This window comes from Crotalus tigris, unplaced genomic scaffold (assembly GCF_016545835.1).
Source record: "Crotalus tigris isolate CLP2741 ecotype Arizona unplaced genomic scaffold, ASM1654583v1 scf7180000018504.2861643, whole genome shotgun sequence".
Taxonomy (NCBI): domain Eukaryota; kingdom Metazoa; phylum Chordata; class Lepidosauria; order Squamata; family Viperidae; genus Crotalus; species Crotalus tigris.
Genome location: NW_024097043.1, coordinates 1,410,592 through 1,436,378, shown reverse-complemented (window position 1 = coordinate 1,436,378; position 25,787 = coordinate 1,410,592). Strand labels below are relative to the sequence as shown.

The 25,787-nt window shown below is 43.9% G+C and overlaps 2 protein-coding genes across 4 annotated transcripts in view; one reads left to right on the top strand and one right to left on the bottom strand.

Annotated features, from left to right (window-relative positions):
• Positions 1-6,005, bottom strand: part of LOC120312451 (acyl-CoA 6-desaturase-like) — a 39,742-nt gene extending 33,737 nt beyond the window's left edge. For 2 of the 3 annotated variants that reach the window (XM_039353179.1, XM_039353181.1), the window contains exon 1: positions 5,619-6,005. In XM_039353179.1, the coding sequence (XP_039209113.1) occupies positions 5,619-5,840 (222 nt within the window). In that variant the 5' untranslated portion in view covers positions 5,841-6,005. The remainder of the gene's footprint in view (positions 1-5,618) is intronic. The other variant, XM_039353180.1, reaches the window with a different exon arrangement.
• A 7,264-nt stretch (positions 6,006-13,269) lies between these two features.
• Positions 13,270-25,787, top strand: part of LOC120312449 (acyl-CoA (8-3)-desaturase-like) — a 26,836-nt gene continuing 14,318 nt past the window's right edge. Inside the window, exons 1-5 of the mRNA XM_039353177.1 lie at positions 13,270-13,875; positions 20,987-21,097; positions 22,311-22,508; positions 23,049-23,150; positions 23,293-23,421. Coding sequence (XP_039209111.1) covers positions 13,684-13,875; positions 20,987-21,097; positions 22,311-22,508; positions 23,049-23,150; positions 23,293-23,421 — 732 coding nt within the window. The 5' untranslated portion in view covers positions 13,270-13,683. The remainder of the gene's footprint in view (positions 13,876-20,986; positions 21,098-22,310; positions 22,509-23,048; positions 23,151-23,292; positions 23,422-25,787) is intronic.

Sequence of the window (25,787 nt, the reverse complement as noted above, 5' to 3'; positions counted from 1 at the left end):
GGGAAGCGCTTGATAAGAAGCTGGGAGGCTGGGGAGCTGCTGATGCCATCTACTGATGGCTGAATAAAGGAAACTGAGAACTTCAACTGCTTCTCGTGTCTGCTTCCCGCCAAGGACTCAACAGGTACCACTTTGGTGGGCAACTTAATGGGGACGTGAAAGGAGCCCCAACTGAGCATTCCCCAGGCAGTGATGATGTCACTGTTGTTGTTGTTGTTGATGATGATAATAATAATAATAATACAGTAATGATGATGATGATGATGATGATGATAATGATGTTGGAAGGGATCTTGGAGGTCATCTAGTCCAAATCCCTGCTCAGGCAGGAAACCCTATACCATTTCAGACAAATGGCTATCCTTTAAAAACTTCCAGTGTTGCAGCATTCACAACTTCTGGGGGCAGGTTGTTCCACTGGTTAATTGTTCTAACTGTCCGGAAATTTCTCCTTAGTTCTAGGCTGCTTCTCTCCTTGATTAGTTTCCATCCATTGCTTCTTATCCTGCCTTCAGGTGCTTTTGAGAATAACTTGACTCCCTCTTCTTTGTGACAACCCCTGAGATATTGGAAAACTGTTTAGCCTTAGTCCTTCTCTTCATTAAACTAGACATACCCAATTCCAGCAGCCGTTCTGTATATGTTTTAGCCTTCTGTCCCCTAATAATCTTTGTTGCTCTTCTCTGCACTCTTTCTAGAGTCTCAACATCTTTTTTACATCGTGGTGGCCAAAACTGGAAGCAGTATTCCAAGTGTGGCCTTACCAAGGCATTGTAAAGTGGTGCTCTGACATGACTGTAGTAGTAGTAGTTAAATGAACATATTTCTCAACAAATGTGTATAGGGTTATATATTGCAACTTAACTTGCCCATCAAAAAGGGAAACAGTCCTTTCCACAATCCACCTCTACTGCAAAACACTGAAATGGAATACAAAGGATCTGTTTTAAGGAGTTTTGGATCCCTGGATTACACACAAGCAAGCAACATCTATTAGTATTTCATAATCCATTTAAGAACATGCAGCTGACACTTCATGTTTATAGCAAGTCATACTGCAAGGCTGATGCAGATGCCTGCAGGGTATACTTAGTACTCCTAGAACTCAAAGATGACTGGCACCTGTCAGATTCTATTAAATGCTGAATATCAGCAGAAGTCTGTTGCTCCCTCACCTGTCTAAGAGACTCCTTCCATTATATATTATGAGTCACACTGTCCCTGTGCACTTCAGCTTGCATTTCTGCTGCTACCAATCAATCTTGATCATGGGCTCTAAGTGTATTGTACGTCTTGCCCATTTCCACACATCCGGCCAAGATCCACTGCTATTATCTGGATTATCCTTGAATCAACTCTCACATTTCTCTCTTTGACTATTTGTTTTTTGTGTCTAGCAGACCCCCCCCCCCAACATCTAGGACAGTGTTTCTCAACCTTGACAATTTTAAGGCATGTGGACTTCAACTCCCAGAATTCCACAGCCAGCATTGCTGGCTGTGGAGTTCTGGGAGTTGAAGTCCACATGCCTTAAAATTGTCAAGGTTGAGAAACACTGATCTAGGAGGAAAAAGGAAATAATTCTGATATCAGGAAAGTGCTGTTTTAATTTCAGGACTCTGAACCTCACAGGTGGTTTGATAGAATTACATTGTTGCAGAAGTGTGCGTACCATTGGCTGCTTTAATTAATATTCAATCCCTTGATAGAATGCATCTTCCAACTGAAGGGAGAAGGTGGCAATTTTCAGTCATCCTCTTCTGGGAACCCCCATCCCAATTCCTAATGAACTCTAAATGGTCACACTGGAGACAGGATTGCAAGAATGAGAAAGAATCTTTCCCTTCTCATTGTCAATTGGAAGCAACTTTTAGCCTGAAATTCTGAGCACACTTAGTTGATTAAAAAAAGAAAATAAATCCTCACAGTATTGCATTAGTGGGGTCATTTATGAATGACTATGCTTATGAATAAATATGGTGAAGTTATTAAAATTTCATCTGAAAAAGATTAGAAGGCAGAAAGGCCAATGCCCATTTTACTTTTCTTAACCAATGATTCAATCTGGGTTAAAAGTTATTTTTATCTCCTTCTAGCAAATGTAAACATAGCATGATTCTTAGGTTCCAGGATTCGTGTAGTAGAGGAGCAGGAAGATTTTAATGTATCAATAAGGGTAGAGTTTGCTTTAAAAAGAGGACAAGAAGCAGTTTAAAACTGCCTCTTTGAGATTGCTAAATCATTGGGAAAATAGGATTAGCAAGTGCCCCATATTTTATGAGGGGAGCCATTGGCCTTAAAAAGTCTACATTTTGTGGACTCCATCACATATCCAAAAGACTGGTTCTCTATCATTCATGTTTTGCTTTTTTCCTGCAAATATAAGGAAATTGATGCAATATCATTCTGCAAGAGAAGAGGAGCTATTTCTACCCTTATCATTTAAAAAAAAACAAAAATCCAAAGAACTATTGGATTCCCCTTCAGCATACAACTCCCCTCCCCAGGCCTAAGTTGTTAGCCTGTGCTCATCCAGTAACATCACTGCATCATTGGTCATTAACTCTTATGGCTTCTAAAGGGCAAAATATTTTTTAAAACTCTTATCCTGACAAGATCCCAAAGGTTTGTCTATTAGGGACATATTGTGATTAAAAATTGCTTCCTTCTCCATCTCAAATTAGAATCCCATAGAAAGTAATGATCATATATTTTTTTAAAACTCTTTTTGTTCTACAGAATTCCATAGCTCAGACCTTTTAGTTCACAGTGTTTCAAATTTTTAAAAATGTTGCCTTAGAGAGCCTTCACTGTAACTTGAAACAACAGAGACAATAGAACCGATCTCCATGTGTTTCATAGGACCAACACCATAGACAAGTGGAACGATGATAAACTGTAGTATAAAGTTTATAAACAACTTGACAACTACAGTTGCAGATTGGTGGGTCATCTGGACCAATCAATTTAATATGACACCATTGCAGACTCTGTAGAAAAAAAAATAATTGACAAGAACTAGATTCCATCTTCTGAAATCGTTCCTCCTCCTCACCAACATTTTAGCTTTTGAAGGTTCAGCTGTTTTGAAAAGATATGGATTTCTGGAACAACACAACATTCCCCAAAATCTTTATGGTGGGCAAATCTAAATCCCAATGCTGACAGCACAGTTCTAAACAGACCTTTTCTTATTTCTTTAGCATGTTCAGACATGTGTTCCTTTATTGAGAAAGTAAAGGAAAAACTTAAAAGGACCTGATTGGGAATGAGATGGTCTCCTTTTATATGGAGTATGAGGGGGAGAGGGAGAGGGAGGGGGGAAAGGTAAAATGAATGCATGAATCCACCCACCAAGCTACAAACATATTCTGGCTACTCAGGCTTTGCGGTAAACCATAAAAAATAAGGATGACACAAACGAACAGGATCATTGTCTAGAGCAGGCATGTCAAGCTCGTGACGTCATATGACGTTGCGCGACATATTGGGACTTTTTCCACATTGCCAGCAATGGGGTGGGCGTGGTTTTGGCATGACGCATCCGGCCCATGGGCCGGCAGTTTGACATGCCTGGTCTAGAGTGCCCCTCTTAAATGCTGGAAGACCTCGACCTACAACCACAATTGAGCCCAGTATTTCTGTTGCTAAGCGAAACGTTTGTTAAGTGAATATTGCTGTATTTTACGACCTTTCTTGCCACAGTTGTTAAGTGCAGTTGTTAAGTTAGTATCATGGTTGTTAAGTGAAACTGGCTTCCCTGTTGATTTTGCCTGTAAAAAGGTTGCAAAAGATGATCATGTCATTCCAGGACACTGCAACAGTCGTAAATGTGAATCAGTTGCCAAGTGGCCAAATTCTGATCACCATGACCCTGGGAATGCTGCAATGGTCGTAAGTGTGAAAAACGGCCATAAGTTACTTTTTTCAGTGCTGTTATAACTTTGAACGGTCACTAAATGAACTGCTGTAAGTCAAGGACTACTGTAAATAAGTCAGCTCAAATATATTTATTTTGGAACTGAGGAACAGCAATGCCTTTCACGTCCAGGACTACTGAATGCTAGCAATTGGTGTTCCTCTCTCAGACATCCTCAGGATTTAGCTTCGGGAGATGATTTAAAACATGGATTCTGAGCATAGGTGAGATCTTGTCCTCCAGTCCTTACCACCTCACATTTGGCCACTATGTCAGCCAGGAGCCCTTCTACCTTTCCTCCTGGTTAAAATCGGTGGTGGTGCAGTGGTTAGAATGCAGTACTGCAGGCTAACTCTGCGCACAAGCCAGGGGTTCGATCCTGACTGGCTCAAAGGTTGACTCAGCCTTCCATCCTTCTGAGGTGGGTCAAATGAGGTTGGGGGCAATAATGCTGACTCTGTAAACTACCTAGAGAGGGGTTGTCAAGCACTATGAAGCGGTATATAAGTCTAAGTGCTATTGCTATTAATGGTGGCCCCTCTAGGAATGTCATAGGAGCTCAGCAAAAAATTGAGTTTAGGTGGATCACCCTAGCGCAGTGGTTCTCAACCTGTGGGTCGGGACCCCATTTGGGGTCGAAAGACCATTTCACGGGGGTCGCCAAACAACGCAGCCTGCCATTTTTCCCCCTTTTCCTTAGCTGTGCTACTCCCTTTTATTTTATTGTCTTTTGAAAGCCAATAGAATAGACTCTCTTGAATAGAGTCTAATTCTATTGGCTTTCAAAAGCCAATAGGAACTGTCCAGGCTGTCTCTGCCCTGCTGAGCCCACCAAAAGTCCCATTCTGCAAACGGTGCTGTACCAGTTGAGTAGTCCTCGACTTACGACCGGTTGAGTAGTCCTCGACTTACGACCGGTTGGGGATCGCGGCATTAAAAAGGTTGAGAACCACTGCCCTAGTGGGTGGGGGGGGGGCACCTCTGCTGTTGTTCTCCAGGCTTTGGCCTACAAAGCACAGGTTCCATTTGAGCCTGGAGCCATTCTTAAGCCGGGTGAGGCTGTGCTCTTGTGGCTTTAGAAACCCATCCGGTTCGCAGAGATGCCCTGGGTTTGCTAAATTAGGCTGGGCTTCATAAGAAAAGAACTCTGTGACTATTATTGCAAGGAGCCGCGGGCGGAGGGGGCTTTTGGGGTGATGGTGATGCTCCAGGGTATCCAAGGCAACAAGCCAGTCCGGAACTACTGCCCGCCTCAGAATAGGCAGCCGACTCTAGTGCTGACCTCGCGTCACCCGGGGACTACGGTACCACTTGGCTGCAGCAAAGGGAGCGGGCGAGAGATGCGGGAGCCGGGCGGCCACGGTTTTCTCCCGGCCGTCGTTTACAAAGCGCTCGCTTTTGTCCCTCAGCCCTACTGGACTCCAGGGAGAAAAGCGCCGGGGCGGCGGGCAACCCCGCGCGACAGAGCAAAGCCTAAAGGCAGCTTCCCCCGCAGTCTGGGGCAGCCCCATCCGTCATGTCTCCCGCGCGCCAGCCGGAGCGACGGATTTCCCAGCCCCGCGGCTGCGTTTCTAAGAGCGGCAGGTGAGAGAAAGAGGGGGAGCCCCGGCGGGGGATGGGAGCAGCAGCAGCAGCAGCAGCAGCAGCAGCCATTTGCTCCCGGCAAGATGCCGCCGCCGCCGCCGCCTGGAGCCCTTACCGTGGCATCTTCGCCGGCGTAGTGACTGATCACGCGGATCCCCCCCGGGTGCCTTTTGGCCCACTGGGTGATGTTGTACACCTTTCGCTCGATCACCAACCACTTGTCCGTGCTCAGGTTATGCTTCTGGATCTCTTCCCAGGTGTACGAAGGGATGGGCGCCTCCCGTTCGCCGCCGCCGCCGCCGCCGCATTCTTCGCCTTGCTCCCCGCCTTTCCCCATGGGCGATTCGCTCTCTTTGTCCGTCTCGCCCGTCTTTCTCTGGATCCTGCGGGGAGCCGCCTGGCCGAAGGAGAAAGGGCTGCTTTAGCCTCCCCCTCCCCACCCGACGTAATTCTGCGCCTTGGCTTGGCCCTCCTCCCTCTTTGTCTCTCTCTCCCCCCCCCCCGCCTGCCACCCGAGCGTGTGAGATTCTCCGGCTCCGCCGCCAGCTCGGAGTGCCCCCTAGGCTGCCGCGGAGGATTTTCCTTCGCCTATAATCCCCACGCCAGCCGGGGCCACCTCCGCCTCTCCATCCCCGCTCCAGAAAGCATCAAGGAGCTTTCCAGAGTGGATCAGCAGAGCCCGTGCGCCAATCCCCGCTCTCCCCCGGCAAAAGGATGGTCTGCCATTGGCTGGCGACCATCTTTCGAAGGTGAAGGCCGGCCGATTTCGGCTTACATTTGAAGACGAAGCCAGATGGGGCGACGCGAGCCGGCATTGGCCGACCTGCCTCTCAACAGATGTTGTGTGGAGGCTGCCGCCAGGCTCTTTTCGGCAGGAGTAGAGATGTGACGTGTCTCCGAAGTTCTGCCGTTTTGGTTCTCCCGTTATTTTTTACAACCCAGGCGGGTATAAGAGGAAACCGCTTTAAATTTAAGGCGGCTGGCTTTTAAAGGATGCTTTCCCCCCCCCCCACCCCCTCTAGCTGATTCTCTCGTTTTGCTGCCCTCTCGTTTTCCATGAAATGCAATGCAATGAAAAGGAAATGACAATTTCATTTCGTTTCTAAGATTACTTAGCGATCCCCTCGGAATGCTTAACCAGTGTTTCTCAACCTTGACAATTTTAAGTCATGTGGACTTCAACTCCCAGAATTCCACAGCCAGCAATGCTGGCTGTGGAATTCTGGGAGTTGAAGTCCACATGCCTTAAAATTGTCAAGGTTGAGAAACACTGGCTTAAGCGGATGCCAGAGGAGCCAATTACGTCAGCTTTCGCTGCCAGGAGAGCTTCGTAGCTCCATCGGATTTTTGATGGGCCCAATACTCCCCCAAAATGCCAGTTTACTCAAAAATCCCACCCGGTCGCCTTCCTTGTCTGTGAAGGAGCATCAGAGACTATAAGTAGGATTTGATTACAAAATGTTGTCGGATCATATGAACGCAAATTATTAGTCAGCAGGCTTTAATGGTAGAGATTTTCATTTTGTTGTTATCCAAACGATGCAAAGGAGTAACAGCAGTGTCTCTAGTGACATTTTTTCAATTCTTAACTCGTTGTATTTTGCACATGAGCCAGCTACCCAAATATCACAGGATGATTCTTTTTTTTTTTATGCAAAAGAGCCACGACCATCACATTTCTTCATCTAAAAACAAGGCATCATCAATGACATCAGTTTCTTATCTAAGATTCCATCATCTGAATCTTGGGAGGAAAGGATCATTCCATTTTTTGATAAGGGAGAAATGAAGATGGGACTGTGGGGTGGGGTGGATGTGAGGTAACCAACATTTCCCAAAGATAGAAGATGGTGAAGTCATCAGCTATTCATGTATGCTGCTTTAAGGTGCTGTGATGCAGACATCTTCTAATATGCTTTCATCCACCCCATCTACTATCCTTTTAGCTCTTAACTGACTCAAACTTTACAGTAATTAGCTTGTTTATATAATTAGCTTTTTGATATATAATTTGAGATAATAGACAGACAGACAGACAGACACACAGAGACAGGCAGGTCCCAGAACAGCAAATATAGATGTGCTAAAAAAAATTGGATATTCCTTGGCCAGGATTTTTATTCTTGTTGTGCAGACATCTCATGACCTTTGAGCTGCATATCAACTACCAAAGGTGGAGGCAAACAGCTGCTGCAATCTCTGTACATCTGGTTTCTTCTGGTATTTGGCAAGTAGAACAGGACAGTTGCCAACTGAGACCCATCCCTGAACATCAGTAGTCACAATGGCTATCAGAACAAAAGTTTGTATAATCATGAGTGAGTCTTTTGCTAGACTGAGCTTCAGCTTGTGTGCAAGACTGGTGTATGTGGGGGGGAGGGGGGGGAATCAGCAGCCCTTCAGCTTTTGCTGAACTCTTAAGTCCCAGAATCTCTTGCTTTCACTCATGGTAGATGCATGTCTGGAAGTTGTAATTCTAGAGAGCCCACAGCCTGAATAGATGACTGGATCATATAAAGCTTCCTCCAACAACTCAGAATGGCTCATATGAGACAATCTCCATTTTCTCCCCACAATTATTATATTGTATGGCAGATTGAGCTGAAAGAAAGTGATTAGCCCAAAGCCATTCAGTGATTTTTCACAGTGGAGGGTGGACTTCAACCTACCGTTGGATTACTTCGTCAGCTCAATGCTTTAACAATTTATTCTTTGTTTCTTCTGAAATGTATCTGTTATGACTGCAGAAAAAAAGGATGCCAAAGAAACTGATTCACCCTTTCCTGCTCATAAATATTCCATTTATTTTTCCCAATATAATACAATAATTGTTTCCCATTGAAATATACAAGCACCTGTAGGAAATATACTTGTCCATAATCAGCTTTAATTCTATGCACAGGTGTCAGAAAGAGAGAGATCCCTGGCTTTAGTAAAATACTACACAAATATCATTGTTCTTCAAGGTCATGCTCAGCTATTTCCTGTATCTCTGTGTTTTGTTTCTCTTTTGTAAATTATAAACACAGGCTCCTCTTTGCTTGCTTTCAAATACTTAGTGGGGGCTAATAGAAATGTGGAAAAAGGGACATTCCCCCAGGAAGAAAAAAAAAAAAACATTGCATCACTTCTCTCTTAAACTTCTCTCTTAAAGAGCTAGATCACATATAACAAATGATACCCACCCCCACCTGTCTGGCTGAGCTCAGCTAGTCTTCCACTTCAAAATAAACATCTGAAAAGCTTTCTCCAACCTACTGCCTTTCCATTAAGGACCACAGCTCCCTGAGTTGGCCATCCTAGCTGGGAATAGCTGGCAGTTATAGTTTCAACACTCGTGGGGGTTGGAAAAAACTAATCTGAGTTTGGCAGTCAGAGATTCAAGCAATAATTCATGATGGAAAGGCAAGTCGTTTACCCTTTTACCCTTACTCTGATTTAGGAGGATGATATCCAACTTGAAAATAATATCTAGTTTGAATGCCGGGATAACGTTGAATTTAGCCATAAAGCATACAATGTGCTTTACCAAGTGCAGATACTCCAGAACTCTGTGTACCTCTCAGGCTTCCCATTGCTTAAAGGTATCCTTAGGCTATGGTCGTTGCTATGCAGAAGACCAGTTCATCTTATTTAGTTGAGTTTCAGCTTCGGTTGCATCCCAAACAACATCTTTTTGTGAGGTATTCAACTTTGGCCACCGAAGGGAATACCAATTAATTCACCCTATTTTCTTTTAAGCATGGTGCCAATGGCCAATTAGGCAAAAGGTTACGCATTGTAGCGACAGTTTGAGAAATCAGCTCAGACTAGAGTTGCCCTGATTAAACAAGTGCTCTGTGTCCTGGAGAGGAGAGAGATTGAATGTGAGAGGTTGGTGGGTGGGAGAAATAAGAGGAGAATTACAAATAGGAAAAGGGAGGAAAAAGTGTGGCCCAAAAACTGAAAAGAAAGAAAAGATGAAGGAGGAATAAAATAGATGCTGTGAGGTTAAAATATAGAGAGAATCCTCTGCAGCTCAAGCCTCTTGCCGAAATTCAGAGTTCCCTATATAATTTAAGATATCATTTCCTTTATTTGGAAGACTTAAAATTGTCAAAAATGGTGTGAATTTCATTAAAAAATTAGGGGGTCTTCGCAAAGAACAGAAAAAGTCTTTTCAAAAAATACAGAGTAACTCATTGACTTCTCTTTAACAATTCCAAAATTAAAAGAAGCACCTGGCAAATGGAAGACCTGCTCCTCCTCTTCCTTCTTTGAGTAACTGTTGATTCCTGGTGGCTGTCTGGACTGGTCCCTGCAGTATTTGGATGTGGTTTGCCCTTGTCTTCTTCCTAGGGCTGAGTAAATGACTGGCACAAGGTTATTTAGCTGGCCTTCTGCCTGAGGCAGGACTAGAATTCATGGTCTTCTAGGTTTTTAGCTTGGTGCCTTAACCACTATACCAAACTGGCTCTCCTAGGTCACTCTACTAGACCCCCCGAAAAGGGTTAAGGACATTGAACAATTTTATATATTGCATAACCAGTTAAATATGGTTGAAGAATAATCCCACCAAAGAGGCAAGTGTTCAACCAGATCTCTGGCTCATTTCATGCCTCTATTCCTCATCAGCTCTTGTCCCTTTCAGACAGAAACAAGGCAATACAACACAGTCATTTTCCCTGGTGCTAGTTCTTCTGCATTTTTTAACCTGCCAGTTTTCTATTTATCGGAAGAGGAGTCCCTTTAGAAATTAGCTCAAAGAAGCGATTATTATAGAAATTCTCCTGTGGAGGCTGGTGTTCTTATATCTTTTTAGATACAAGGTGGATGAAAAATGTGAGAGAAAGGCTGTCCTGCCTTGCTTGGTGCAATAATCTTTCCAGAAATCTAAAATGAAATTTAAATAGAAATCAGGCTTCAATTTAAAGAGATAGGATCATATAGAAACAAAGAATCATTGGGTTGGAAGGAATCTTAGAGGTCTTCTAGTTCAACCTCTTTCTCATGGAAGGAATTCTCAGATTGTCCTAGACCAGGAATGTCAAACTCATGACATCACGTGATGTCACGCAATGTATCACGACTTTTCCCCCATTGCCAGCAATGGGGTGGGCGTGGTTTCGGCATGACACATCCGGCCTGCAGGCTAGCAAGTTTGACATGTCTGTCCTAGATCAATAGCTGACCAGCCTTTGTTTGAAAACATCCAATGACTGAGCCTCCACAACTCCAGGAGGCAGACTGTCCCTAATACAGTAGTCCTCAACTTAGGACCACAATTGAGCCCAAAATGTCTGTTGCTAAGTGAGACGTTTAAGTGAGTTTTGACCCATTTTACGACTTTTCTTGCCGCAGCTCTTAAGTGAATCATTGCAGATGTTAAGTTAGTGACACGGTTGTTAAGTGAATCTGGCTTTTCCATTGACTTTGCTGGTTGGAAGCTTGCAAAAGGGGATCACATGACCTCGGGACACTGCGACCGTCATAAATATGAACCAGTTGCCAAGCATCCAAATTTTGATCATGTGACCATGGGAATGCTGCAGGAGTTGTAAGGGTGTAAAATGGTTGTAAGTCCCTTTTTTTTGTACCACTGTAATTTTGAACGGTCACTAAATGAACTGTTGTAAGTCAAGCACTACCTGTAATTCTCCCAGTTAGGAATTTATCCCTTTTTTGTTTTTGTTTTGAATTTGAATCTCTCTGTGTAAAACAGGGGTAGTCAACCTTGGCTCTTTTATGACTCGTGGACTTCAATTCCCAGAATTCCTGAGCCAGCACAGCTGGCTCAGGAATTCTGGGAGTTGAAGTCCACGAGTCATAAAAGAGCCAAGGTTGACTACCCCTGGTGTAAAACTTACATACCGTGGTTCTTGCTGTATCCTCAGGTAGGGCAGAAATAAATCCCTGCCTTTTTTTATTTTGACAGCACTTCACCTACATTTTGCATAGGCAAAATGCCCTCCATTTCCAGGTGTTAGTGTGGAAATTCGTGTTCCTTATAAAGATATGGGATTTTTGCCCTTTCTCTGGGGTGTTTAAATCTTGGCAGAGAGTCAAAATAGTTCATAATGCTTGCACTGTAACAACTGTTTGGCATGGTGTTGCTCCAAACAACCTTCGCATAAATTCATCCGTTCAAAATGTACTGTGCGTCATTCACTGTATCATTGGTATGTTCTTCTTTAACTCCTCTTCTTTTTCCAAAGCTATCTTCCCGATGGCTTTCATGTGATCTTTGAGCTGTCCGTCATCTTGGTAAGTTTTTTTTTTCTATATTTTAAAAGTGGATCTGGATTACTAATTTAAATTGTAATGTCAGGTGCAAAAGAATAGAGTCATACATTAAGTTCCAATGAAACTGATTTGTTGCTCATGTCTATGCATGAACTTAGAGACTCTAGTTCAGGGGTCCTCAAACTTGGCCATTTTAAGACTTGTGGACTTCAACTCCCAGAATTCCCCAGCCAGCCATGCTGGTTGGGGAATTCTGGGAGTTGAAGTCCACAAGTCTTAAAGTGGCCAAGTTTGAGGACCCCTGCTCTAGTTTGATTCCTCTTTTGACTCCACCCCCAGGCCCTGCCACTCCTTTATCCCAAATCCCAAAGCCAGTTTGAATCTTGATTTTGTTTTCTGCATCCAGGCTTTCTTAATTAGTCTCAAGTGGTCTTTGACTGCCTTGGAGTAAATGCAGACTTGCAATTTCTTGTTCCAGCCATCCGTTCAAATATTTCTTCTCACCTGATTATTATGTTCTCTTTTCTGTGCTTTATGTACTTACTTTTGTTTACTCAGAAATAAACAACACGATGGGTGTGTATGTCTGTGGTGTTCATAATTGAAGGGGAAAAAAACCAAGCCTTTTTAATAAGTGGAAACCACACTCTCTACTTTGAACCAATTTCATTGTCACTGCACAGGAAAGAATACCAGGTGGCAATGGACTTTCCTCCTCAAATCTTTGTAGGTATGACATCATCTTGTGAATTGGTGAGTGGTATTTATTTCAAAGATCTTTTTTTTTTAACTGGAAAACTATGAAGACACCAATAGAGATCCCTCTGAGGAAAACAAATGCCATGTGTTGTTACTGTATGAACATCACCACAAAAGATTCCATTCAGATCAACTGCCAGACAATAACAAGAAATCAGGATCTCTTTGTTTCACACACTGCATAATTCCAATGAAACATTTCCACAGAGGCCCAGGGATTTATGAGGAAATTTTGAGTAGATTTCAGTGTGATTTACTTCAACATGTATGGTTTTAAGAGTAGGATTGCCTCAGGTATCATAATCCCATTGTTGGACATTCCTATTGCTGCCAATACACATATACTCTAAAATGAAAGGGAAGCCCACAGGTATGATCACATACTCATACAATCTCTGCATTAATGATACACATTAATTCTCTCTTGGAAGTGCCTTGCCTTCCATGCCCAGGTTTAGTGGGGTGGGGGTGGGAGCTAATTAGTTGTCTTGCAGTGTCCTCACAGGTGCTCTATATACAGCATTGACATTCGGGTGTAGAGGTGAGGATTTGGGAAAGACAGGAAGAATTCCCCACCAGACAACGATTTTGTCTGGTGGGGAATTATGGGAAGGGTCATCCATCAGATGGGAAGGCACCAGATGGAGAAAATGCCTTAAATCCGGAAGAGCGTGCCAACTTTCTTCCTCCTAAACCAGTGTTTCTCAACCTTGACAATTTTAAGGCATGTGGACTTCAACTCCCAGAATTCCACAGCCTTAAAATTGTCAAGGTTGAGAAACACTGTCCTAAACAAAGGCGTCAAATGGAAGGCAAGGCACTTCCTAAAAAGGCGTTGAGAATGTGGGGAGATGCCCAGCAGTCGACTCTTTTTAAAGGAGCACGAAGATATTACCGTACTCTCACGAGAAATGAAGCGCTGCGGCAGGGAAAACAAAAGGCGCCGCGTAGTTCCATCAAACCAGCCCCCATCCCAGAGCGCAGGTACCCGGCTACCACCGGGGATCCCTTCCAGGGGCAAAATCCGGCGGCCTTTTCTGACCGAAGGCCGAGAAAGCGGCCGTCCAATCGGGTCTCGGAGGGGCGGGCTTGGAGGCCGACCGAGGCTGATCGTTCGGTAGGTGACGGCGCTCAATCCGCACGGACGACTGGCTGCAAGAGAGAGCTGCTCTCGGTTCCTTGAGGCGGATGTTGCTAGGATGGATCCCTCGCAGCCGGGCTCTCCTTCCTCTCCGCGGTTCTTCAGCTGGGATGAGATCAAGACTTACTCGAGCCAGACGCCGGAGCGATGGCTGGTGATTGACAGGAAGGTCTACGACATCAGCCAGTTCCACAAAAGGCATCCGGGGGGCTCCCGCGTGATCAGCCATTATGCTGGACAAGACGCCACGGTGAGAGAGAGAGAGAGAGAGAGAGAGAGAGAGAGAGAGAGAGAGAGAGAGAGAGAGAGTGAGAGGGAGAAAAGAGAGAGAGAGAGAGAGAGAGAGAGAGAAGGACGGACGACTGTCTGGAGGAGATCCCTCGGGGACTTAGGAAGGAACGAGAGAGGCGGGGTGGCAGAGATCCTTTGTGAACATCCTCTGGTTTGATGGTGGAGGCTGGGAGAGTGCTTGCAAAGAGCTCGGTTGGAGGCATGGATGGAGAGATGTTTCAGGGACAAGATGTTTTGGAACCTGCAGAGCAGAGTATCGGAAGCTAAAAAAAACGAGCTTCTAGGTATCATAATCTACATTATGCATCCTTATAAACAATCTCCCTGTTGCATAGGTGTCCCCAGGAAGAGCACTGTGGACTGCACCTTCCTTGAATTAATGTTGGAAGGTTCCACCCAGCTAGGCTGAAGTCTTTTGTATGCAGAGCTGTCCTGTTCTCTTAGCAGAGTTTTATGATCTGCTTGTTATTTGGATCAAAATTAGAGAAGGAGTCACAGTAAGCCTCTCCTCTGGCAACAAGGTGCAGAGCAGCTGACAGCATCTCCTGTGTGATGAAAGAAAGCATTCTGCACATGTTCAGAACAACAATGGTTTAAGGGTGGAGTTCTGAGGTGAGCAGTGATCCAAAGAAAGGTAATAGACTGGAGATGTTCTAGAATTGCAAAGTTATAGGGAAAGAACTTGTTTAAGGGTTCATGTAAGGGAAACTTTTTAACGTGGCATGAGTTTTCCTAGATTAGAGGAAAGCTTGTACAATACTATATTTGCACTCCCATAGGCTCTAATCCAAGAAAATCATTGCTAGAATATTCCCTCCACTGTAGAGTGTTTATGATCAAAAGCAAGATGAGAAGGGCAAGGACAAAGAAGACTGTGTATGAGTGGAACATAGAAATTTACTTCCTAATGCCAAAAGCAAAAACTCAATCCCTGGATCAGAGGTACAGTAAATAATTTTCTGCAACCACACAAATGGCTGAGTAGACACTGACCAACCCAGTAAAGGTCCTGAAAGGACTTGTATGTTTTCCCCCCCCATTCATGGTTCTAGAGCAGTGGTTCTCAACCTTCCTAATGCCGCGACCCTTTAATACAGTTCCTCATGTTGTGGTGACCCCCAGCCATAAAATTATTTTTGTTGCTACTTCATAACTGTAATTTTGCTACTGTTATGAATCGTAATGTAAATATCTGATATGCAGGATGTATTTTCATTGTTACAAATTGAACATAATTGAAGCATAGTGATTAATCACAAAAACAAACTGGGTTTGAAGATAAGCAGTAAGATGGAAAGAAAATTAAATAATGAAACTGAGAGTTCCTGGATTAGAATTTATTACACATCACATTAAAAATAAAAGTATTTCCAATCTTGTTGGAAAAACAGTGGATTCACTCCTATTGATAATATTATTTAGATCAGGGCTTTTCAACCTTTTCACCGATTGTACCACTTTTAGAATATGACAACATTCGAGTACCACCAGTCACCTAGCAAGGTGTTAAAAACTTGACCCCCCCCCAAAATGGGAAAAAGTGATAAAGTACAGATAGTCCTTGACTTAAAATAGTTTGCTTAGTGATTGTTCAAAGTTACAACGGCACTGAAAAAAGTGACTTATGACCATTTTTCATACTTATGACCGGTGCAACATCCCCAGGGTCACGTGATTTACATTTCGATGCTTGACAACTGATTCATATTTATGATGGTCACATTGTTCCAGGATCATGTGATCACCTTTTGCAACCTTCTGACAAGCAAAGTTAGTTGGGAAACCAGATTCACTTAACAACCATGTTACTAATTTAATCTCCCTCTTTCTCTCTCCCTCTCTGTCTCCCTTTCTTTCTCTCCCTCTCTCTTTCTCTCTCCCTTTCTCTCCCCTTCTATTCCTCTCTCCCTCTCTCTCTTGCTCCCTCTCTCTCTTGCTCTCTCCCTCTCTCCCTTTCTATCTCTCTCCCTCTTTCCCTCCCTTTCTCTCTCCCTCTCTTTCTCTCTACCTCTCTCCTTTCTTTCTCTATCTCCCTTTCTTTTTCTCTCTCCCTCTCTTTCTCTCTCCCTTTCTCCCTTTCTCTTTCTCCCTCTCTCCTTCTTTCTCTCTCTCCCTCTCTCTCTTTCTCTCTCCCTCTTTCTCCCTCTCTCTCTTTCTCTCTCCCTCTCTTTCTTTCCCTCTTTCTTTCTCCCTCTCTGTATTTCTCTCTCTCTCCCTCTCTTTCTTTCTCCCTCTTTGTCTTTCCCTCCCTCTCTCCCTTTCTCTCTCCCTCTCTATTTCTTTCTGCCTCTCTTTTTCCCTTTTTCTTTCTCTTTCTCCCTCCCTCTCTTCCTCCTTCCCTTCCTCCCTCTCGATTTGGGGATTGATTTGGAGGCACGGAGGGGAGGGGAGCAGCCGAGGGCTGCCCATGTGACTTTGAAGTGGCCACCTTTGGAAGCACCAAGGCTGCTCCAGCCAGGCTCGAGCCGGGCAGAGTGGGCAATGGGAGAGGAATGGGTCAATCACCTTACCGGCAGCCGGGACTCTGGTGCGCCTTCCCAGCTAGCAGGGCCTACAGTATCAGGAGCCCCGCGAGGGGGAAAGCCGGCATGAAGAGCCAAACCCTTTCTGCAAGGGAGGGATGCATTGAGGGAGCCAGCCAATCACAGGATGTAGATTCTGACTGACGGCCTGAGCCAATGAGGCACCAGAGGACTGGGAGCCATAGTTGAAGGCTGAAACGCCTTCAGCTGTAACTGCTCGTGCATGTTTGTGTTTGTGCGTGTGTGGGTGCGCTGGCCCGGATCAATGTTGCTTTCCAGGTGATAGGCGCTTCTTCAGGGCTCAGCAGATGCACCGGGATCAATGCCGCTTTCCAGGATATTGGTGCTTCTTCGGGGCTCAGGAGAAGCACCAGGATCAGCACCGGAAGAAGCGCCAATCACGCAGAAAGGGGAGCTGATCCTGGCGCTTCCCCTGAGCTCTCCCAGCCTTGGAGGAGCGCCGATCAGGCGGAAAGGGGCGCTGATCCTGGCGCTTCCCCTGAGCCTTGCCAGCGGGATGCGCGCCTCTCGGTGTCGTGCGGTTTTCAACGTTTCGCTTGAAGTAGGGATGGAAAAAGAGAGAAGAGCCTTGCTCGTCATGAACTGAGAGCAGACGGTTATTGGCGTCGCGGCTCAAGGCGCGTAATGAGGCAAAAATATGATTAACACTGCGCGCGCGCATACACACACACACACACACAAACAGCGCTTGTCTTCCACCACATTTTATTCACGTCAATCTTTTTTTTCTTTGTAATATTGCAAGTTGAAAATAGTGACTCTCCCTCTCCTCACTTCCTTTCCTTGGCTTGTCCACTGCTTTGGCTTTGGCAGTCAAAGTCACTGCTGAGCTCCGGTTTATATCTAAATTAAGTCTTCTCTTCACTTAGTATCTTTAGCCCAAATTTAATTTAAGCCTCTATCTCTCTCCCTCTCTATTTCTTTCTGCCTCTCTTTTTCCCTCTTTCTCTCTCTTTCTCCCTCCCTCTCTTCCTCCTTCCCTTCCTCCCTCTCGATTTGGGGATTGATTTGGAGGCACGGAGGGGAGGGGAGCAGCCAAGGGCTGCCCATGTGACTTTGAAGTGGCCACCTTTGGAAGCACCAAGGCTGCTCCAGCCAGGCTCGAGCCGGGCAGAGTGGGCAATGGGAGAGGAATGGGTCAATCACCTTACCGGCAGCCGGGACTCCGGTGCGCCTTCCCGGCTAGCAGGGCCTACAGTATCAGGAGCCTCGCGAGGGGACAAGCCGGCATGAAGAGCCAAACCCTTTCTGCAAGGGAGGGATGCATTGAGGGAGCCAGCCAATCACGGGATGTAGATTCTGACTGACGGCCTGAGCCAATGAGGCACCAGAGGACTGGGAGCCATAGTTGAAGGCTGAAACGCCTTCAGCTGTAACTGCTCGCGCATGTTTGTGTGTGTGTGTGGGTGCGCTGGCCCGGATCAATGTTGCTTTCCAGGTGATAGGCGCTTCTTCAGGGCTCAGCAGATGCACCGGGATCAATGCCGCTTTCCAGGATATTGGTGCTTCTTCGGGGCTCAGGAGAAGCACCAGGATCAGCGCCGGAAGAAGCGCCAATCACGCAGAAAGGGGAGCTGATCCTGGCGCTTCCCCTGAGCTCTCCCAGCCTTGGAGGAGCGCCGATCAGGCGGAAAGGGGCGCTGATCCTGGCGCTTCCCCTGAGCCTTGCCAGCGGGATGCGCGCCTCTCGGTGTCGTGCGGTTTTCAACGTTTCGCTTGAAGTAGGGATGGAAAAAGAGAGAAGAGCCTCGCTCGTCATGAACTGAGAGCAGACGGTTATTGGCGTCGCGGCTTAAGGCGCGTAATGAGGCAAAGAATATGATTAACATATCATATGTGCATACACACACACACACACACACACACAAACAGCGCTTGTCTTTCACCACATTTTATTCACGTCAATCTTTTTTTTCTTTGTAATATTGCAAGTTGAAAATAGTGACTCTACACAAACACACACACAAACACGCAGGCGGGCACACCCCTTCTCCTCACTCAGTTCCTTTCCTTGGCTTGTCCACTGCTTTGGCTTTGGCAGTCAAAGTCACTGCTGAGCTCCGGTTTATATCTAAATTAAGTCTTCTCTTCACTTAGTATCTTTAGCCCAAATTTAATTTAAGCCTCTATCTATGGTTTTCCTTGATCCTACTAACTGAGGTGAATCATTTCTACATTTAATGTTTAATGTTTCATTGGATTCTTGGAGGTACTCAGATGTTTTGGGGCATACAGTAAATCTATTGTCAAAACCCAGGCCTTGTGAATTTGCATTGCAACAATCTTTCAACCACTCAGAGTTTCTGAGAAATATTAGGGCAAAACATGTCTCTGTATTTCTAAGAAAAACTTCATTGGCCTGGTTCATCACAAACATAGCAAAAGCTAAGCCTATGCAGGCTTCCAGGACCATGTTTTTCAGAGGTGCACAAAGTATCTTAATAATCTAAGACAATCTAGGCATTTTAGTCTTAATGTAACTGGAGCATAATGCTTTTTGTATAAACTGAAACAAAGCTGCTCATTTAAAGAAAGCAAATATCGGAATAATTCCAGTTTTTCTAAAATAAGACTTTTTTCACTGGCATGCTAAGAAAAGCAAGCACACTTATTTCTAAAAGAAACAATGCATAGAATCAGACCTTCATTTGTGTCTTGCTGACACACAAAGCACTGTGATTCTAAAAAGATGCCGTGCAAATGATCTGCCCATCATTGCCCCCTTCCTCTCCCTTTCAGACATTATTGCCAGGTTTTACATCCACCATTGTGATGATTGGTTGAAACTTATGGTACCACCGTCTTCAGCTCTGACTGTGACCCACCCACTTTCCCATTTGCAGTTAAAAAAACTGACCAGGAAATCTCAGTCTTCTCACTCTCTCACTCTCACTCCCTTTAGATAAGTTTTACCAAGGAAGGTTTGATGTTTCTTCCTCTGATGAGATTCTGGAGCTCAGCTGGAGGCTGCTTTATCAACAATAGAATTAAAGCCCTTTCTTGATGCCACACCAGTTAAAGGACTAATATTACCCACTATTTACAACAGTAGGTCAGCATGCCCTGAGCTGGCCTTTCTGGGTTTTGGTACATAGCTGGAGAAATCTGCTCTTTTGGTACATTAGGATGTTGGCAATTTAGAGAGAGTATGAGCTACGTACAAGTGCAACAATGAAAATCTCAAGCATTTAAAGAAATTTAATCTGGCTCATGTATTCATGGACTCAACACCATTTCATAAAGGATAGGATATTTTTTGTATAGCTCTCCTTTCATTTCATGTCTATCATTCACTTGTAGAAAGATTTACCCAGGAGATGATGGAGGAGATAATTTATTCCAAGTATAGAAAGTTTGATAGTGATGGAGGCGCTATGAACACAGTAGCCAAAAAGAAAGTGATATTCAGAAGATATTCTTGATAACTAAAGTTTCCTGTCGTCAATAAGCTAATAGTCACAGGAAGATACATTTGTTTTTTTACTCATTCCCAAAGTCACTGGATGGCTAACAACCTTGACATAAGATAACAATCCCCTATGTATGTATGCATGTATGCACATATGTATTTATGTCTATATTTGCATTTACATAAAAAATAATGAAATGTTATTGATTCATGACCCTTGTGATAAAACTAACGCACTAGATGAATTGTGATTTAGCTGTTTCATCAGTCTGAAATTCTTTTATTTGAGAATAGACACTTTAAACAAACATAGTATTCCAGGAATACAGGTTTCTATAGCAGCATCTAGTGGCCAGAAGCAAACAGTGTAACTTAGGCATTTAATTGTCTTGGTTTCCATTCAGATTCCTTTCAGGAATTGCCAAAACGAATGCAAAGGCTTTCAAATCAAAAGAAGAAGCCATTGGAACCAATGTGCTGGCTAGAGATTCGTCTAAGGACTAACAACCTCTCTGCCGCTACACATAAGCTGAGTGCAGTAAGGACACTTGGTGAAAAAATAATTTTGAAAAAAAAAAAGATTGAAATAACAAGTGAGAAAGATTTACCGACTAAATACATTTTCTTAAAAGGCGTAAGTTTTTGTTAGCTGCAGCTGACTTCATCAGATGCCTAAAATGATTAGACCAAGGCAGAATTTAAACTAGGTGAGGCAAAGCAGGAAGGGAAAACCAGACTCTTTGTGGTGTTTTTGGTAATTTTAAAACTTGGACTTAGGTGAAGGTTATAGGAAAAACTATTTGGACAGCCATGTGAATTATTTGGAGACGGTGCCAATTTAATATAGCAAAAAGTTAGCATGCTTCTAAAATGAAGTTAATAAAATGGAAACCTTTAACCACCGCATCCATGTTTATTCAACATTATTAACAATAGAAAACAAAATCTTTTCCAGCTTTAAGAATTGAATGGATTCCTTCAACTCCATTTTTTCCCAGGCTTATAGATTTCTTTAATAAAAAACAAAGGTCTTCTGAAACAAAAAATGAAGCTTGTTTTATTGATCATTTGTGTGCACAGCCCTATAATTTTTGCCTTGTTCTGTTTTGGCTTTGCAGGATCCTTTCACGGCATTCCATTTGGATAAGAATCTAGTGAGGACATATTTGAAGCCTTTATTCATTGGGGAGCTTGCAGCAGATCAGCCCAGTTTTGAACCCAACAAAAATGTAAGTTTTTCTGAGAACTGCCTTGAGAAAGAGCTCTTTGCTGATGTTATGAGGAATCTGCAGTAAAAAATTGGGAATAAGGCCAAAGATACCTTCCTTTGGTGGCCTGCCCAAAATGGGAAATTCAGAAACACACTGTAAGGAGAACTGGGAAATGTTAAGAGGTAGTTTACAGGTGAGAGAAGACTGGATAATACCAGAACAGTAACAAAAATGATCAATCAGAGTCTCAAAATGGGGACAACTAGGAGATGTTTGGAGGGAGAAATATGAAATGTGATGTGAAATGTCTCATATATTCATGTGCCAACTTTCAGAGCAAATTTTTTTTAACTTGGAATGATATCTCAATGGGAATGGGCTTTCTAAAAAGGATAAGTAGTTGAACATAGCACAAAGCCACATACTCTGCATTACAGGGATTTTTTTTTCAAAGTTTTTGTCATGAAACTAGAATAGAGATGGCATCACTCTAAGGTATATTGAGTAGCATCAGGACAAAAGCCACATTTGCCTTTAATTTTGTTAACATAAAAGTTGATTCAATTATGTACCTCATAAGAAGCTTGCTTCCTGGTATTCAGGATGCTGCTTCTAAACACTATGTGCTTAAAGCTCAAAGCATTGTTAGAGACCCCACACACCCACTTTACAGTCTGTTTCTGTTGCTCCCCTCTGGGAGGAGGTTTCAAAGTATTTCTAGCAGGACTACCTGATTCTGTAATAGTTTTGTTCCCTATGCCATCCGTCTGGTAAACTCACAAGGTTCGTTTTTCTCGCCATGCACATGTATACTTAATCTGAACGAGACTGTTGTTTCTCTGTGTCATATAATATATGTGGGTATATGCATAATTCTGTATTTATTTATTTTTGTCATATTTATGTAGTGTATATCGGAGGTGCTGATCCTTTGAGGGTTGTATGCGATGAAATTTCATTTTAATGTATGCCGATTAGTGTACATTCAAAGTGACAATAAAGTTATTATTCTATTATTCTATATTATTCTGTGCCAAATGTATATTGAATATTTTCCCCTTTGTATAACTTTTTTATTGTTATATTTTGGTCATATTTTTGGGGAGACTTTAAAGGCTTCAGACTATTGTGGTCTTTAGAGGTGCCCACGGCCCAAGGTGTCAGGTTGTCCACTTCTAAATAAAAAGTTGCCTTCAGAACAAAGGAACTATAATACTGTGTTTTTTCATAGAAAGAACTTGTGGAGGACTTCCGTGAGCTCCGCGCCACTGTTGAAAAGATGGGACTACTGAATTCCAATCATCTCTTCTTCCTCCTGTCCCTTCTTCACATCTTGCTGCTAGATGTATCAGCCTGGCTCAATATATGGTACTTTGGAACATCCTTGGTGCCATTCCTCATCACCGCTTTGCTACTTGGGACTGTCCAGGTAATCGGTCGATCAGATTAAGCAGAGCAGGGCTTGAAGTTTCAACATACTAAAGATCTGTGATAATTTAGACCTCTCTGAGGAGAGGTATCTGTTTGCATTACCCTTACTTTCTAATTCAGCTTTTCTCTCTAGATAAACCAGTATGGTAATCATAGCTCTTTTCATCTGATCACCCTTGGTTTCCCATTTTGGACAATTGTGCCCATTATCCTATACTCAGCTATGCAAAGAAAGCTCCTTCCAAGTATGCTAGTAATATTTTTTCCCCTTCAGATGTCTCTTTGGAGTTCACTTTCTCATGAAACTATTGGTTTGCCTCCTCAGATCTAAGTCCATCTGACTGTTAAACTTGTTTATTGTAGTACAGTACTCAGATCTCTTCTCCTTCTCCCCTCCCCCCTCCCCCCTCCCCCTCCCCCTCCCATCAACCATCACTCTGCATAATCTTCTGAGAGCAAAGACTTCACAGGTCACATTGTAAAGCATTATGTGCACTCATGGCGTTGTGGTCATGCTAGCTATGGAAATGTTTTCCAGGCCCAAGCCGGTTGGCTGCAGCATGATTTTGGACATCTTTCTGTCTTTGGCAAGTCTAAATGGAACCACTGGATTCACAAATTTGTGATTGGACATTTGAAGGTGAGTTTCATGAAAATGGGCTCTTAGCCATGGCATGGCATTGGGGCTCAAGAACAATTAGGCCCCTTGCACTCAGATTTTGCTCTGCCTGGTCAGAAAATAAATATCTAAAGAGGCCTCTTGTATTTGCATTGTTTTGCAGGGAGCACCAGCCAGCTGGTGGAATCACTGGCACTTCCAGCATCATGCAAAGCCTAACTGCTTTCGCAAGGATCCTGATCTCAACATGCATCCTTTGTTATTTGCCCTGGGAAAGATACTATCTGTAGAGGTGAGACGTGTGGGATTTGGGGAATGTTATGAAGAGGGAAATTTTCCATGCATCCTGAAGCATCAACTCTTTAGTGGAGCCCCAACATACTTTTAGATCTTCAAAAATTGTTACCACTATGTATTTTTGAATCTAACAAAATGAAAAAAATTATCAATTACATCTTTGGGATGGTGATATGAATTAGAAAGGAAAATAAATCTTAAAGAGCTATGTTTTGCCCTGGGCCTCTTTACGTGAGTTAATAGTTTAATGTTGTTGAGGCTTATTTTGTCATTTGGACTGATTCAGAAATTTTCATATAATTTTAAATAAAAAAGCACAGTTATGTAGATTTGTGTGAATACTGGCCTTTTTTCTATATATTTGACATAAAGACATAGTGAATAAGATTAAGTATAATAATTGATATTGGTCAAAACTACAACTTTAAAAGAACAAAAAGACTGACAGTGTATAGTGTGTTGACTTTAAAAGTTTTTAAATGGCTAGGTTTTAAACCTCATGGAAGTAAGGACAGCTAATTTAAAATAAATGAAAATAATTGGGAAATCTGAGTGGCAAATGGGATGAGGTTTTACTTCAGATCAAAATTCAGTATAAAAATAGAACACCGAAAGTGAAGGTACTTTCTATGTTACTTTATAAAGAGTCAGACATATGACTGTTTGTACTTTGAGCTTAAGTTGTGGGATTGTTGTCAGTGCCCGGAGCTTTTCGTGCTCAGACAGCAATTTTGAAATGAAAGTTGGAGAGTTGGATATGCTTAGACAGCCAGACAGGTACATACACAGGATCTTTTGGAATGTAATGGCTCACTTCAATCCCAGGACAGGCAGAAAGAAAGAAAGGTTTGGGGAAGGAGGGTATCATTTTAAAGCAGCGGTTCTCAATGTTTGTGTGATGGCGACCCCCGTCACACAAACGTTATGCGCATGCGCGGCACGGCCGCGCATGGGGGCGGGGGCCCCCCCGCGCGGTGTGCATGCGTGGCACCGCCCCCGGAGGTGCGGCGGCGCCCCCATGCGCGGCGCGCATGCGCGGTGGCGCCCCCAGGAGGCGCGCCGCCGCCCCCACGCGCGGCGCGCGTGCGCGGCACCGCCCCCCCGGAGGCGCAGCGCGCCCCCGGAGGGAACAAAATGGCGGATCGCCGCGTTTGGCGACCCCACAAAAGAGGTCGATCGACCCCAAATGGGGTTGCGACCCATAGGTTGAGAACCGCTGTTTTAAAGAATATTCCCAGAAAGGAGACATTCTTAGACAGATGTATCTATATTTTCTCATATTGAGAATAATCTTCTGGGGGAGTAAATCCTGCCTGCCAACATTCTAGAATTTTTTGAGAATGTCAGCATGCTGTTAACCTGGATTTGCAAAAAGCCTTTAAGAAAGTTTCTCATTAGAGAATCTTGAGGCAAACCTAGCAGCTATAGATAAGAGGACCTTCCCTTTGCTGTATTGCTTGTCGGTTAAAAACCAGAAAGCAAAAAGTAGGAGTGAATGGGCAATTTTTTTTTCAATGGAGAGAGCTATGAAGACCTGTGGCAAGTGGTGACATGGCCATGGCTGCACATTATTCCAAATGGTTCATGATAGTAAAAACCAAAAGTGTTGGGGACCCCTTATCTTAGAAAGAAGGCAACTGAAAAGGAACATACCTAAACATGTAAAATCGTGTGTAATGTAGAGCAGGGCTTTTCAACCTTTTCACCCACTGTACCACTTTTAGGATATGGCAATATCCGAGTACCACCAGGCGCCTAGAAAGGTGTCAAAAACTTAATGATAAAAAAAGGAAAAAAGTGATGAAGAACAGGTAGTCCTTGACATACAACAGTTCGCTTAGTGACTGTTTGAAGTTACAATGGCACTGAAAAAAGTGCCCCCCCAAGCTACAGCCGAGCAAGACACCTGCCTGCCCACATGGCGGCGCTCTTCCTCCTGTCGGAGGTTTCCATTGTTGTGAGCATTTCTGTTGAGGATTGGCAGCGGGGGTGGGGTGGGGGGGGTGTTTGGTTTTTATTCCCCCCGTCTGCTGAATGGTTGCAGCAGGTTTTGGTCACTTCACATGACCCTGGGACACTGTGACCGTCATAAATATGAATCAATTGCCAAGTATCTGAATGTAAATCACAAGACCCTGGAGATGCTGCAACATTCCAGCTGATTGGTGCTTCTCAGAGCTCAGCAGAAGCACCAGGATCAGCGTCGAGCTCCAGCTGGAGCCTGGCGCTGATCCTGGTGCTTCCACGGAGCCCTGACAGCATTGAAGAAGCGCTGATCCTGGCGCTTCCGCTGACAGCCCTGTAGCTCCAGCCATCTCTTGCTCAGGCTTGTGCAGTGCTGCAGCCGGTTCAGCTCCTTCC